The sequence below is a fragment of the Mobula birostris genome, chromosome 7 (assembly GCF_030028105.1).
Source record: "Mobula birostris isolate sMobBir1 chromosome 7, sMobBir1.hap1, whole genome shotgun sequence".
Classification (NCBI taxonomy): Eukaryota; Metazoa; Chordata; class Chondrichthyes; order Myliobatiformes; family Myliobatidae; genus Mobula; species Mobula birostris.
Genome location: NC_092376.1, coordinates 35768948 through 35784263, shown reverse-complemented (window position 1 = coordinate 35784263; position 15316 = coordinate 35768948). Strand labels below are relative to the sequence as shown.

The window sequence follows — 15316 nt, the reverse complement described above, 5'->3', positions numbered from 1 at the left end:
TGAGTTATCTCCAGTGCACTGGTTGCTTCACTCAGCATTATGGAAAAAGTGGAAAAGATCAGTCGACGTTTCGGGCCGGAACCCTTCGTCAGGACTGGCCCAAAACGTCGCCTGATCTTTTCCACGGGTGCTGCTCGACCTGCTGAGTTCCTCCAGCGTGTTGTGAGTGTTGCTTTGACCCCAGCATCTGCAGATTATTTTGTGTTGGCATGTATGATGATGTGAGCATCACTGAATTGTTGCTGAAAGAAGATTGTGGCTGGAAGCTTAATGCATTGTATGGAAAGGACAGACAAGTAGGCAGTGGCGATGGTGTGGCTCTGTTGGTTAAAAATTAAATCAAATCCTTAGAAAGAGGTTACATTAGATTGGAAAGTGCAGAATCATTGTGCGTAGGGATAAGAAACCACAAGGATAAAAAGACCCTGATGGGAGTTATATACAAACCTCTGAACAGTGGCAAAGATCTGGCCTACAAATTACAACAGGAGATAGATAATGCACGTGAAAAGGGCAATGTTACGATAGTCACGGGAGGTTTCAATATGCAAGTAGATTGGGAAAATCAGGTTGGTGCTGGATCCCAAGAGGTGTGATTTGTGGCATTGGATCCCAAGAGAGGAAATTTGTAGAATGCCTACAAGATGGCTTTTTAGAGCAGTTTGTGGTTGAGCCCACTAGGGGATCAGCTATTCTGGGTTGGGTGTTGTGCAATGAACTGGAATTGATTAGAGAGCTTAGGGTAAAGGAAGTCTTATGTGCCAATGATCATAATATGATAGAATTCATCCTGCAATTTGAGAAAGAGAAACTAAAGTCAGATGTAGCAATATTACAGTGGAGGAAAGGGAATTACAGAGGCATCAAAAAAAAGCTGGCCAAAATTGATTGGAAGGGGACACCAGCAGGGATGACATCAGAGCAGCAATGGCTGGAGTTTCTGGAAGCAATTCAGAAGGCACAGGATAGATACATCCCAAAGAAGATCACTTTTTTAACCACTCACGTAATTTAGTAATTCATTTAGATGCATTTAGCTGCTGCTCACATCAAGATAATGCAGACTGAAGCCAGCATATTATGGCGCTTTTCTGCAGCTCACAGATAGATGAGGTTGTGAATATCATCTTCACAGGGCCAACCCATGGATGAAGTCTGACAGCCATGCACACTGGAGAATGGCAGGCTTGATTGAAGGTCTGTGTGAAATGTCAAAGGGCATAGACCAGTCCAGCCTCTGTGTTGTACAAGTCTTTGCAGTGAGCCAAGTACTTATCCTTTCCTTGATAATAAAGGCAGCTGGCTTTGTTTTAGGATATGCAGGCTTAATCCACCAGTGTCTGATGGTTGAGATATCAGTTACCACCATAACACAGGCAGAAGGTACCCAACATATGGTTGTTATGTGGAAGCTCAAACTTGCAAGTTCAGACTGTAGTCCTGGAAACCAAAATAGCTTTAAGAGTACAATGTCATTTAATTGATCTGTTTTCGGAGAAGTTAAACATAGAAACATAGAGATCTACAACACCTTACAGGCCCATCGGCCCACAATGTTGTGCCAACCATGTAACCTACTCTAGAAACAGCCTAGAATTTCCCTGCCACATAGCTCTCTAGTTAGTAGGATTGTGAAGTATAACCCTCATGAACAGGAAAAATTATTTGCTACTGTTCTCTTTCCAAATATTAGCATTCTCAACCTCATCAGTCCACTGTGTGCCTTCTGATGCCTCTCAGCCAGTTAGCCTGGATGGCTGGGGCTCATATCAAGAACAGTCCAGCTGAAGTCTGTATTATTGGTTTCATCTTTAAGTCCACTTCCACTTGTCATGAGTAGTGCCAGATTTAAAAGGCAAGCGGGATCTGTCCAGACCTTCTGCTGAGTTTGCGTTTGATTGGGTTATTGCTTATCAAGGGCCAATAAAAAGAAGTTAGGTTAAGCAGAGTGGCCTTTGTTGGAGTGGATTGTGATAGAATAGGGAATTGTGGCTTTTACTCAAGAGGCTTCAGCAAGAAGAAGCAGAAGCCAAATTCAGGAGGCCATTTTAGGTTGGCCATTCTGTGAGTGGGCCAGTATAAGAGTCTGTGGTTGGAGGCTTTGGCCTGAGAGGTTTTGGCAAGGAAGTGCAGGTTAGTTAACTACAAAAATGCCAAATTGCAACAAATTAAATAAAATAGGGATGCAGGATCAGTTGATGAGTTGCATCTGCATGATGTGAAAGCTGGTGGGCCCCACGGTGGTTCCCGATGACCACATCTGCAAAAGTGTTGTTTGCTCAAGGAAATCAGTTTCAAAGTTGATGGCCTAGAATCTAAGCTCTGATACTTCAGGGAGCGTAAGAATTACTTAGATGTTGTGTCCCATTAAATTAATTATTTCAAATTCAGTTTGTGGCCAGGGATAGTAGGGTGTGATTGTGAGTGAGACATGTTTGGAGATCCAAAAGTTAGTGCTGGAAGAGCCTCAGCCCTTGAGCTTACCCAACAAGTCTGAGATTGATGCTCCTTGTGAGGATGAGAGTTGAGGCTGTAGAAAGAATGAGCAATCTAACCGTAGCACCATGGTTCATGGAGCCATTTAAGGGGTGGGGGGGGTGGAAGAAGAAAAGTGCAGTTACTTTGGGGATCAGAGGAATAATCATAATCAGAGGAATAGACATAATAGTCTGTCACAAGGATCAAGAGTCCCAGAGACTGTGTTGCCTGCCTGGTACCCAGGTTTGGGACACCTCGTCTGACCTGCGGAGCAGTTTGGAGTGGGAAGGGAAAGATCCAGTTGCTCTGGTCCATATGATACCAACAACATAGGAAGAACAAGGAAAGACGTTCTGTTGAGGGAATTTCAGAAGCTAGGAACTAAGTTAAAATGCGGAACAAAAAAGATCAGGGAAATGTGTGGCTTAAAGATTGATGTGGGAGAAATGGGTTTGAATTTTATTTATTTATTTAGAGGTACAGAGTGGAATAGGCCCTTCTGGCCCTTTGAACTATACCACCCAGCAATCACTGATAATCCCAAAGTAACCCTAACCTCATCGTGGGACAATTTATAATGACCAGTTAACTGGTACGTCTTTGGATTTGTGGGCATTGGGACTAGTATTGGAGAAGGAGGGAGCTGTTCTGATATGACAGACTCCATTTGAACCATGCTGGCAAATCGCATAACTGAGGCTGTTGATAGGACTTTAACTAAATAGCAAGGGTGGGTTCAACAGCTTTGAAAACTACGGATAAAGTAAAAAGTGAAGGAGAGTGCAGGAGAGGTTACTGAAGTCTCCAGAATAAACAATAAGACAAATAATTTAGAAAGTGATAAAACTTAAATTTCATGCAACATGGAGATAAAATTGAGAAGAAGGGTAGTGAATCCAGGACTGAAGCTGTTGTATCAGAATGCACACAATAAGATAGATGATTCTGTAGCACAGTAAGAAATTGGCAGATAAAATGTGGTCATCACAGGTTTGTGGTTGGAAGATCACATCTGGGCGCTGTGAACGAGCTAAAAGAGGGGGCATAGAATATAGCAAAAATTAGTGAGAAGCTAGAGGATTGGGAAGCCTTTAAAAACCAACAGAATCTGACTAAAAATGGGTGATAAGGAGAGAAAAGATGAAATATGAAGTCAAGCTAGCCAATAACATAAAAGAGGATAACAAAAGTTACTTTTCAGATATGTAAATAGTAAAAGAGAAGTAAGAGTAAACGTCGGACCACTGTATAAAGCCACTGGAGAAGTAGTAATGAGAGACAAAGAAATGGCAGTTCAACTGAAAGAGTATTTTGTGTCAGGATTCATGGTGGAATGCACCAGCAACATACCAGAAATTCAAAAGTGTCAGGAGGCAGAAGTGAGTGTAGTCACTACCACTGAGGAGAAAATGCTTTGGAAGCTGAATGGACTGAAGGTAGATCATAACCTGGACTAGATGGACTACACACAGGGTTCTGAAAGAGACCACATTTGAAGTATTGAGAGATGTTTTGGGCCCCATATCTAAAAAAGCATTTGCTGGCGTTGGAGAGGGTCCAAAAAGAGGTTTACAAGAATGATCCTAGGAATGATGGGGTTAATGTATGATGAGCATTTCATGGCTCTGCCTATACTCACAGGAGTTTGGAAGAATGAGGGGGAGGGTAGAATCTCATTGAAACCTACCATATATTGAAAGGCCTACCAAGAGTGGATTTGGAGAGGATGTTACCAATAATAGGAGAGTCTAGGACCAGAGGGCATAGCATCGGAATAGGACATTCTTTAGAACAGAGATGAGGAGAAATTTCTTTAGCCAGAAATTAGTGAATCTCATTGTCACAGACAGCTGAGGAGGCCGAGTCACTGGATATGTTTAAAGCAGAAATTGATCTGTTCTTTATTAGCAAGGGTGCCAAAGATTATGGGGAAAAGGAAAGAGAATGGGCTCAAGAGGGAAGATAAATCAGCGAAGATTGAATGGCAGATTAAGCCTGCAGTTTTTTCTGCATCTTGTAAATCATAGAAAAATATTAGGAGTTTGAAGAGTTGAGAGACACATTTCAGTTAAATTTCTGGTTAATAGTTATGCATCCACACCCACCCACCTCACATCGTTCTCTCCCCCTCACGATGTTGATGCTCGTGTGATGGCTATTGCCTATCAAGAGAAACTGATTTGATAATAACTCTTAAGAATTGTTCATTCTTAGAACTTGTGTAATATCATTCATATTTTAACAGGCCCATGGGAGGATATTTCCCATGTCTAAAGAATCTAGAACTAAGTGTTGCAGCTCAAAATAAGGATGGACCATTTGGAATTGAGATGAAGAAACAGTTCTTCACCCAAAGGGTGGTATATCTTTGGATTTGTCTCCCCTGCAGAGCTGTGAAAACAGATGAATAGTTTGCTTGAGGGTTAGGAAAATAGGATGGCAAATGGTGTTGAGGTGAAAGTTCAGGCATAATCTTGTTGAGTGGAAGAATGGGCCTGTGGACTCAGATGACCTGTTCCTGCTCCTATTTCTTATGTTCTTATGTGAATGTTGGTTGTTATTTATTAGTTTATAGCTTCCCTTATATTCAGTGCATTTAGTAATTTCTTGATATATGAAGTGAATCATAATGGCTGTCACCTGTGATAGCGGGATCAAAAGGAATTATCTGTTCAACACATCAGCATAAAGATAATTACGGATTATTTTGCACTCATGGTCTGGACTCTGTCATCAATGAGGTTGTTGGCTTATGCATCTACATGGGGCCTTTCTCTAATTCTCTTCTTTGTTTTATCTTCTTGTTATATCTTGTTATCTTCATTTCATGATCTGCACAATGTGGTACACATTATCGTCTGTAAAGTGATATACCTGAACATTACAACAATTATTATATACTCTACCAATGATACTGGTAATGTTAACTTTACATTTGATGGGCAAAAGTCAATGCTAACTCATTTATTTTGAAGTAATTTTGCCAGAAAATTTGATATCAATTGTCTTGTAGATTATGAACAGTGAATGTTTTATTTTAAATTCATGGTATTTTGAATGCTCATAAGTTCAAGAATTGCATTGTGTGTTTTCTGTGCTGCTAGAAGTAGAAACTTAAATTATGAAATAGCTTTGTGGTGAATATTTCTTTGGTAATTGTATGGGAACTTTTATAACAACTTTTGATTCATAAAACTTGTATTGCAAAATGCTAATTTCAAGTTTCCTTTTAACATTTTAATGTAAAAATATATTGCTAATTAACAATTAAATTTAATCTCCTTTTAGATTTTGAGAATATATGCCTCATGGCATGTGATGAGTTTTCTGCACAGAGAGGATATCCATAATAAGAGGTTCACTTTAGAACAGGAGGCCTGCTTACATGTCAAACGTTGGTATTTTTAATTTATTTATTTGGAAACACAGTGCAGGTCAGGCCCTTCCAGCCCAACGAGTTACGCCATCCAGCAACCCACCTATTTAATCTTGGCTTAATCACAGGACAATTTACAGGGAACAATTAACCTACTAGGTGGGAGGAAACCACCCAGGGGAAACCCATGTGCACACAGGAAGAAGGTACAGACTTTCTAACAGAGGATGCCAAAATTGAACTCTTAAGAACTCCGATGCCCTGTGTTTCCACCAGTGTGCTGAAATCATACCCAGATTTAATTATCATTACTGTGAATAGCACAGTATATTAATCAATTTCTCATGGCATTACTATTGAAGGAGTCAACACAAGCTGCAGTATTCAAGGAGGGTAATATTAGAGGAGAAGTGAGAAAAAGATGCTAAGAATGATTGAGTAGATATTGTCAAAAAAGTGTACCAGTCTATAAGAGACTAGTCTATATATATATAGAATCAACTGATAGAACATCTCTTAATGCTAGACACTTGTAATACATTTTATTGCACAAATCAGTTCATCAGATTGGGCAATTTCTTTTGGTCTGTATGTTTGTTAACATATTATTCAATATGGTCTGGTTTTCCTAATGATCTGATCAGTTGTATCTAAACATAATTGTGATAATTGAAATGGTTTATGCTCATAAAGAAATTGTGAAATCTGTTATTCAACAATTTCTCTTTTGTCTCTTTCTTAACCAGGAACTAATTCCAGAATTCTACTATTTACCTGAAATGTTTGTGAACAGTAATAATTACAATCTTGGCATCCGAGAGGATGGAACAGTTGTTTCTGATGTTGAGCTTCCACTATGGGCAAAGAAGCCAGAGGATTTTGTTCGTATTAACAGAATGGTAAGAGAGAAATCTGCCTGCACTGGGCTGTAGATATTTCCCAGAGCTTTATTCATGTAACCTTATTAGAACTAAGTGTTCAATGCTAACATAATTTTTGTCTGACCCTGATGATGTCACCAAAGGACTGAAGCAGCGAGTATCCCTGATAATGTTACTTGATTGTTGGGCTCATCAATCATAATTTACCACTTTTAAAAAGCCTTGCACAGATGTGCATCTGCTGTACTACTCAGCCATTTAGTCCTAGCAGGCTCAATAGTACAAATTCAACCCATGCATTGTAGTTGGCTACAGAAAACGAAATCTGAGATTTTTGAGTTTATTCTTCAAGTCACATTCATTCTAACTTATCATTAAAAATAATAACTTTGCGATACAGTATTTAACTATTTATTTAATATACTGATTGTATTTTTGAACAACATGCTGTTTCTTTTGATTTTGATCAAAGAGTTCTAGTCACACACCAGATTCCTATCTGAATTACATCAGTGCCTATCGCAAAATAATAAACCTCTTTGCATGATTTGATGCTAGGTCAGCTGCATCCAATGTGAGGTCAAAGTACATTTGACCTGTGCTTCGAACTGTCAAACTAGATGAAGTAGTTATTAAGCAGTTAAAAATATTTTTCTGTTATTTATTACAATACAGCAGTCTCCACTAAAGACTTCCAATTAAGAAGTATATAGTGCCCAGGTTTGGTGTCTTCACTGTTACCAAGGCGAGGGAGATGCATGTTCCAACCCCTTGAAAATGTTGGTTATTAGAAGATGAGTGATTGTAGTCTATTATGTTTCAGCTGTCACTCTCCATAAATTTTTCCTGTAGGGTAGCTCTTGTGTTTGTTCACTGTCTACCCTTGGCTTACAGATCAAATTACTATCCCTCCATCACAGAACAAGTTTTATTCTAAAATTCTAATGCGTAAGTGCCAAGGTTCCAACAGACTATAACACCCTGCATTCTGAGTAAATTGCATAATTAATGATATACTAATATGCTTGTATTTTACAGAAGTACCAAGATTAGGATAATTTTATTACACAGCAAACAGAACATAATTTATTGCAAAAATAGCATTAATATGGCATATATCATCTTACCCATATTCCAAAACCCTTTACACACATTGAGAAACTTCAAAAGTGTAAAAGCTAATGCAATGTAGGAAATGCACAACTAATATCATTAAAGAAAATTGGTATAATACTCTTCTTAGCCAGTTATTAGGGTTGAGGCTACCTTGGTACCACTATGGGATCTGAAGTGCTGTGGTATTCTAGCCTCTCTCTGATGTGAAACAAGTGGTACTTTATGAGGCAGATTGATAGGTAGTTTGGGAGGTGGTGCCCACTTTCTGCCTTTTACGTTATGCTTCTTTGTGCTCCTGACAAATGCATTCAGGAATCTCAATGCTATCTCACAAAGTTTTTCTTTTCTATTTGAATGGTCATGGACCAATGATTCCCAGGAGCCCATGTTTTACAAGGAGCCTTTGAGGACATTATTTTTTTTTTTTGCTATTCAACTGGTAATCTCTTTCTGTATCAGAATAGAGTAAAGGAGTCAGCTGTGATGCAAAACAATGACAATCCCAGCCCATCAGAGTAACTAGGTTATTAATGTAGGAGATTTTGGCCTGGAAGAAGATGCTGATGTTTCTTTTTATCCTACCAGTGGATATGATTGACTTTGTGAAGACAACATTGGTATTAGATTACTCTCTTTCCAAGTGTCTACTGTGAACAGTTGAGATCATAAACTGTAGAGAAAGGCATGGGTCTCTGATGATCGCTAGGCTATCAGCTTGTAAACAGTTGGAGGTGTTGATCTTTATGCACTATTTTCCTCAGGCAGTCAAAGGCTGTGGTGATGGATTGAAGGTGATGGTGAATTTCATATTTAATGTCTGCTTTGGTGCAGGGGTGACTCCTAAGAAATAGTGGAAGAGTTTCTAGGGTCTATTTATGAACCTTTATTGTCAGAGTAGTATACCAGAGGCAAGTTCATAGAGGGAATTTTTATATTGCAAGCGTTTAGTGTATGGCCCATTCTATCATACAGTGCATGAATTGACCATGATGGGGAATTCAGTCGTTGAATATGTACACTTGCAAATGTTGATTGAATACCACTGTTCAATGACGGAAATTGGGTTTGCCTTGGTTTTGGAATGAAAACATAGTAGTTTGAATGGTTTGTCTTTTGTCCTGTAGATGACCTCCAATGCAGTGGGAAACTTGCTGGAGGTAAGTTCATAAGAAAATGAGAAATAGAGCAGAATGGGGAGAAATTAAACAGCGTGAGCCTAGACTCTCTTGTGAAATGAGAATGATCTCATTGAACCAGACAGAATGCTTGAGGGTCTTGAAAAGGCAGATGTAGTTCTGATGTTTCCTCTGGCTAGGAAATTAAAATCAGGGATCAAGGTTTCAAAATAAGAGGTCAGCCAATCAGGAGTTAGATGAGAAGACATTTCTTCACCTGTATGGTGTGAATGTGTGGAATTCTGTATGCACAAGGACTGTGGAAGCTCAATTACTGGCATGTTCAAGCAAGAGATCATTAGAACCTTTTTGATATTAAGGGAATTGTGGGATATAGGATTAGGACAGAAATCGTGTGATAGGATAAGCGATCAGCCTTAACCTCCTAACTCAACAGCAAAAGTGCTGTCAACTGAACTTTTAAGGCAAGGTTACCTTCTGGAGAGGCTGACTATCAGAGGAGATGTTAATCTGATATTCAGATTGCTGTTGAAGCAGCTGTAAGAGATATTAGAGCACAAGGGTGTTATGGCTGGTGTCCAGGTTGAGACTTATACTTCAATTTACATTATTTATTTTTAAAAATCCCATCCATATCAAATTGAAGCATCCTGATACAAATAATTGCCACCTTTAATGCATTCCAAAATAAATGTAAACTGTTTTAGAAGTTATAGATAATTGTGAAATCATTGATATGAGGATTTTTTCCTCTATCCATAAGACCATAAGACATAGAAGCAGAATTAGGCCATTTGGCCCATCAAGTCTGCTCCACCATTCAATCATGGCTGATCCTTTTCTCTCCTTCCTCAGCCCCAACACTCCAGCCTTCTCCCCATAACCTTTGATGCCATGTTCAATCAAGAGTCTATCAAGCTCTGCCTTAAATACACCCAATGCTTGTGGTAACAAATTCTATAAATTCACCACCCTCTGGCTGAAGAAATTTCTTCATATCTCTGTTTTTAAATGGACGCCCATCTATCCTGACGCTGTGCCCTCTTGTCCTAGACTCCCCCGCCATGGAAAACATCCTTTCCACATCTACTCTGAGATGGATTCTTAGAGCAGCTTGTACTGGAGCCTACCAGGGAGAAGGCAATTCTGGATTTAGTGTTGTGTAATGAACCGGATTTGATAAGGGAACTGGAGGTAAAGGAGCCATTAGGAGATAGTGACCATAATATGATAAGTTTTAATCTACAATTTGAGAGGGAGAAGGGAAAATCAGAAGTGTCAGTATTACAGTTGAACAAAGGGGACTATGGAGCAATGAGGGAGGAGCTGGCCAGAGTTGACTGGAAAGATACCCTAGCAGGGATGACAGTGGAACAACAATGACAGGTATTTCTGGGAATAATGCAGAAGGTGCAGGATCAGTTCATTCCAAAGAGGAAGAAAGATTCTAAGGGGAGTAACGGGTGACCGTGGCTGACAAGGGAAGTCAAGGATGGTATAAAAATGAAAGAGAAGAAGTATCACAGAGCAAAGATGAGCAGGAAGCCAGAGGATTGGGAAATTTTTAAAGAGCAACAGAGGATAACTAAAAAGGCAATACGGAGAGAAAAGATGAGATACGAAGGTAATCTAGCCAAGAATATAAAGGAGGATAGTAAAAGCTTCTTTAGGTATGTGAAGAGGAAAAAATTAGTTAAGACCAAAGTTGGGCCCTTGAAGACAGAAACAGGTGTATTTATTATGGGGAACAAGGAAATGGCAGAGGAGTTGAACAGGTACCTTGGATCTGTCTTTACTACGGAAGACACAAACAACCTCCAGATGTAATACTGACCAGAGAACCTAGGGTAACGGAGGAACTGAAGGAAATTCACATTAGGCAGAAAATGGTGTTGGATAGACTGATGGGACTGAAGGCTGATAAGTCCCCAGGGCCTGATGGTCTGCACCCCAGGGTACTCAAGAAGGTGGCTCTAGAAATCGTAGATGCATTGGTAATCATTTCCCAATGTTCTATAGATTCAGGATCAGTTCCTGAGGACTGGAGGGTAGCTAATGTTATCCCACAGTTTAAGAAAGGAGGGAGAGAGAAAACAGGGAATTATAGACCAGTTAGCCTGACATCAGTGGTGGGGAAGATGCTGGAGTCAATTATAAAAAATGAAATAACGGCACATTTGGATAGCAGTAACAGGATTGGTCCGAGTCAGCATGGATTTACGAAGCGGAAATCATGCTTGACTAATCTTCTGGAATTTTTTGAGGATGTAACTATGAAAATGGACAAGGGAAAGCCAGTGAATGTAGTATACCTGGACTTCCAGAAAGCCTTTGATAAGATCCCACATAGGAGATTAGTGGGCAAAATTAGAGCACATGGTATTGGGGGTAGGGTACTAATGTGGATAGAAAATTGGTTGGCAGACAGGAAACAAAGAGTAGGGATTAATGGGTCCCTTTCAGAATGGCAGACAGTGATTAGTGGGGTACCGCAAGGCTCGGTGCTGGGACCACAGCTATTTACAATATACATTAATGATTTAGATGAGGGAATTAAAAGTAACATTAGCAAATTTGCGGATGTCACAAAGCTGGGTGGCAGTGTGAAATGTGCGGAGGATGTTATGAGAATGCAGGGTGACTTGGACAGGTTGGGTGAGTGGGCAGATGCATGGCAGATGTAGTTTAATGTGGATAAGTGTGAGGTTATCCACTTTGGTGGCAAGAACAGGAAGGCTGATTACTATCTGAATGGTGTCAAGTTAGGAAAAGGGGAAGTGCAATGAGATCTAGGTGTCCTTGTTCATCAGTCACTGAAAGTAAGCATGTAGGTACAGCAGGCGGTGAAGAAAGCTAATGGCATGTTGGCCTTCATAACAAAGGGAATTGTGTATAGGAGCAAAGAGGTCCTTCTGCAGTTGTACAGTGCCCTGGTGAGACTACACCTGGAGTATTGTGTATAGTTTTGGTCTCCAAATTTGAGGAAGGACATTCTTGCTATTGAGGGAGTGCAGCGTAGGTTCACGAGGTTAATTCCAGGGATGGCGGGACTGCCATATGTTGAAAGATTGGAGCGACTGGGCTTGTATACACTGGAATTTAGAAGGATGAGAGGGGATCTGATTGAAACATATAAGATTATTAAGGGATTGGACACACTAGAGGCAGGAAACATGTTCCCGATGTTGGGGGAGTCCAGAACTAGAGGCCACAGTTTGAGAGTAAGGGGTAGGCCATTTAGTACGGAGTGGAGGAAAAATTTTTTCACCCAGAGAGTTGTGGATCTGTGGAATGCTCTACCTCAGAAGTCAGTGGAGGCCAATTCTCTGGATGCTTTCAAGAAAGAGTTAGATAGAGCTCTTAATGATAGTGGAGTCAAGGGATATGGGGAGAAGGCAGGAACGGGATACTGATTGTGGATGATCAGCCATGATCACAGTGAATGGCGGTGCTGGCTCGAAGGGCCAAATGGCCTAGTCCTGCACTTATTGTCTATTGTCTGTCTAGGCCTTTCAACATTCGAAAGCCCTCTTCGTACTAAATTCCAGTGAGTACGACCCAGAGCCATCATTTCTTTCTTATATAATAACCCTTTCATTCCCAGAATCATCCTTGTGAACCTCCTCTGAACCCTCTCCAATGTGAGCACATCTTTTCTCAGATCAGGAGCCCAAAAGTGTTCACAATACTCTAGGTGAGGCCTCACCAGTGCCTTATAGAGCCTCAGCATCACACCCCTGCTCTTGTATTCCAGACTTCTTCAAATGAATGCTAACATAGCATTTGCCTTCATCACCACCAACTCTACCTGCATGTTAACCTTTAGGGTGTTCTGCACAAGGGCTCCCAAGTTCCTTTGCATCTCAGATTTTTGAATTTTCTCCCCATTTAAAAAATAGTCTGCACATTTGTTTCTACTACCAAGGTGCATGACCAACATTGTATTTCATTTGCCACTTTCTTGCCCATTCTCCTAAACTGTCTAAGTCCTTCTGCAGCCTACCTGTTTCCTCAACACTACCTGCCCCTCAACCAATCTTCATATCATCTGCAAACCTGGTAACAAAGCATCTATTTCATCATTTAAATCATTGATATACAGCGTAAAAAGAAGCGGTCCCAATTCCGACCCCTGTGGACCACCACTAGTCACTGGCAGCCAACCAAAAAAGGATCTTTTTAATTCCACTCACTGCCTCCTACCAATCAGCTAATGCTCTTACCATGCCAGCAACTTTACTGTACTACCATGGGTTCTTAACTTGGTAAGCAGCCTCATGTGTGGCACCTTGTCAAAGGCCTTCTGAAAGTCCAAATGTACAACATCTACTGCATCCCTTTTACCTATCCTACTTGTAACCTCCTCAAAGAATTCCAACAGGATCACCAAGCAAGATTTTCCCTTAATAAACCATGCTGACTTTGTCCTATCTTGTCCTGTGTCACCAAGTACTCCGTAACCTAATCTTAAACAATTGTCTCCAACATCTTCCCAACCACTGACATCAGGCTAGCTGATCTATAATTTCCTTTCGACTGTCTTCCTCCTTTTTGAAAGAGTGGAGTAACATTTGCAATTTTCCTGTTCTCTGCCACCATGCCAGCGTCCAATGATTTTTGAAAGATCATTATTAATGCCTCCACAATTTCTACTGCTACCTCTCTCAGAACCCTAGGGTGCAGTTCATCTGGTTCTGGATGACATATGTACCCTTAGGTCTTTCAGCTGTTTGAGCTCCTTCTACCTTGTAATAGTAACTGCACTCACTTCTCTTCCCTCACAGCCTTCAACATCTGGCACACTGCTAGTGTCTTCTACAGGGAAGAATGATACAAAATACTCTTTTTTTTCATCTGCCATCTCCTTGTCCCCCAGTATTATGTCTCTGGCGTCATTTTCCAACTGTGTCTCTCATCTCTGTTTTATTTTTTACATACTTGAAAAAGCTTTTACTATCCACTTTGATATTTTTTGCTAGCTTGCTTTCATATTTTATCTTTTCCCTCTTAATGATTCTTTCAGTTGCTCTCTGTAAGTTTTTGGCCAACATTCTTTTCCAACTGAAATATGACAATAGGAAAAAAATCTGATGGCATAAATATCAATTTCTTGAACTTCTGGTAATTGCCCCCCCCCCCCTTCACCAATCCCATTTCCCTCTCTCTCATCTTGTCTCCATACCTGCACATCACATCCACCTGCTGCTTTTTCCCCATCCCTTTATCCCATGGTCTTCTACCCTCTCCTATCAGATTTTCCCTTCACAAACCCTTTATCTCTTTCACCTATCAGTTTCCCAGCTCTTTACTTTACCCCCCTCCTAGTTTCACTTATAACCTCCACTTTGCGCTTCTTCCACTCCCACCACTTCCTCGTTCTAACTTCTCATCTTTTGTCCAGTCCTGATGAAGGATCTCGGCCCGAAACATCAGCTGTTTACTCTTTCCCGTAGATGCTACCTGACCTGCTGAGTTCCTCCAGCATTTTGTGTGTGTTGGTTGAAATCTTACTGTTCTTTGCAGTATGCAAATATAATTGTACTATTTGCCTACCATAACACATAAGTGATCTCAAAAGTAATTGCACTCTGTGTTACACTGAGCTTGTGAAAGGCAATATATAAAAACATTTTTTTTCATTCCTATTTCTCTTTTCCTCTTGTTCAGGTAATCCAAATGGAGATCTTATCTACCTATACCATGCAAACAGGCCACTTCAACCTTTGTTCCTTTGTAATTTGTAATAGTGATTACTGCATAGTTTGTAAGCTGCCAAATTATGTAGTTTGTCCTTAAACTATGCTATCTGTACACTATTTTTAAAACAATTGAAAATGTTATTGATTTTTTAAATTTGCCATTTGAAATACCCTATCTATTTTCTATTAAAACAAACACTTGAATTGTTATTTGACTAGTATTTTAATGATGATATTATATCTCAAGCCTTATTTACATTTTGCAAAAAATACTTAGACTTGTGTTTAGGAATGTGGCTGTATTATTAAAACATTACCTTTTACTGATCCACTGAATTCAACACAGCATTGATTTGGGTTGGGATACCTAAATCTGATTTAAAACAATGACGAGACAGCTAGCTGTCTTTGTTTAATAATTTTCATCCTGTGCATCTCCGTGTATTGTTGTAAGTTTGAGAGAGCCGCTTAAATATGATGATGGCAGCTAAAAATGTCAGCATAATTCAGTGAACTATGCTGACTTGACCTTGAGGATGAGTGCATTATGATGATTTGTATTTTCTAATTCTTAAATTATTTGGTGGGTAGAGAAAATGAAAACGTATGAGGTCAGACTGCTCAGACACA

At 40.0% G+C, this 15316-nt stretch overlaps 1 protein-coding gene across 9 annotated transcripts in view; it reads left to right on the top strand.

Moving 5' to 3' along the window:
• The window catches only part of nbeaa (neurobeachin a), a 908137-nt gene that overhangs the window by 813762 nt on the left and 79059 nt on the right, over nucleotides 1-15316 (top strand). For all 9 annotated transcript variants that reach the window (XM_072262897.1, XM_072262901.1, XM_072262905.1 and 6 more), the window contains one exon: nucleotides 6601-6753. In XM_072262897.1, the coding sequence (XP_072118998.1) occupies nucleotides 6601-6753 (153 nt within the window). The remainder of the gene's footprint in view (nucleotides 1-6600; nucleotides 6754-15316) is intronic.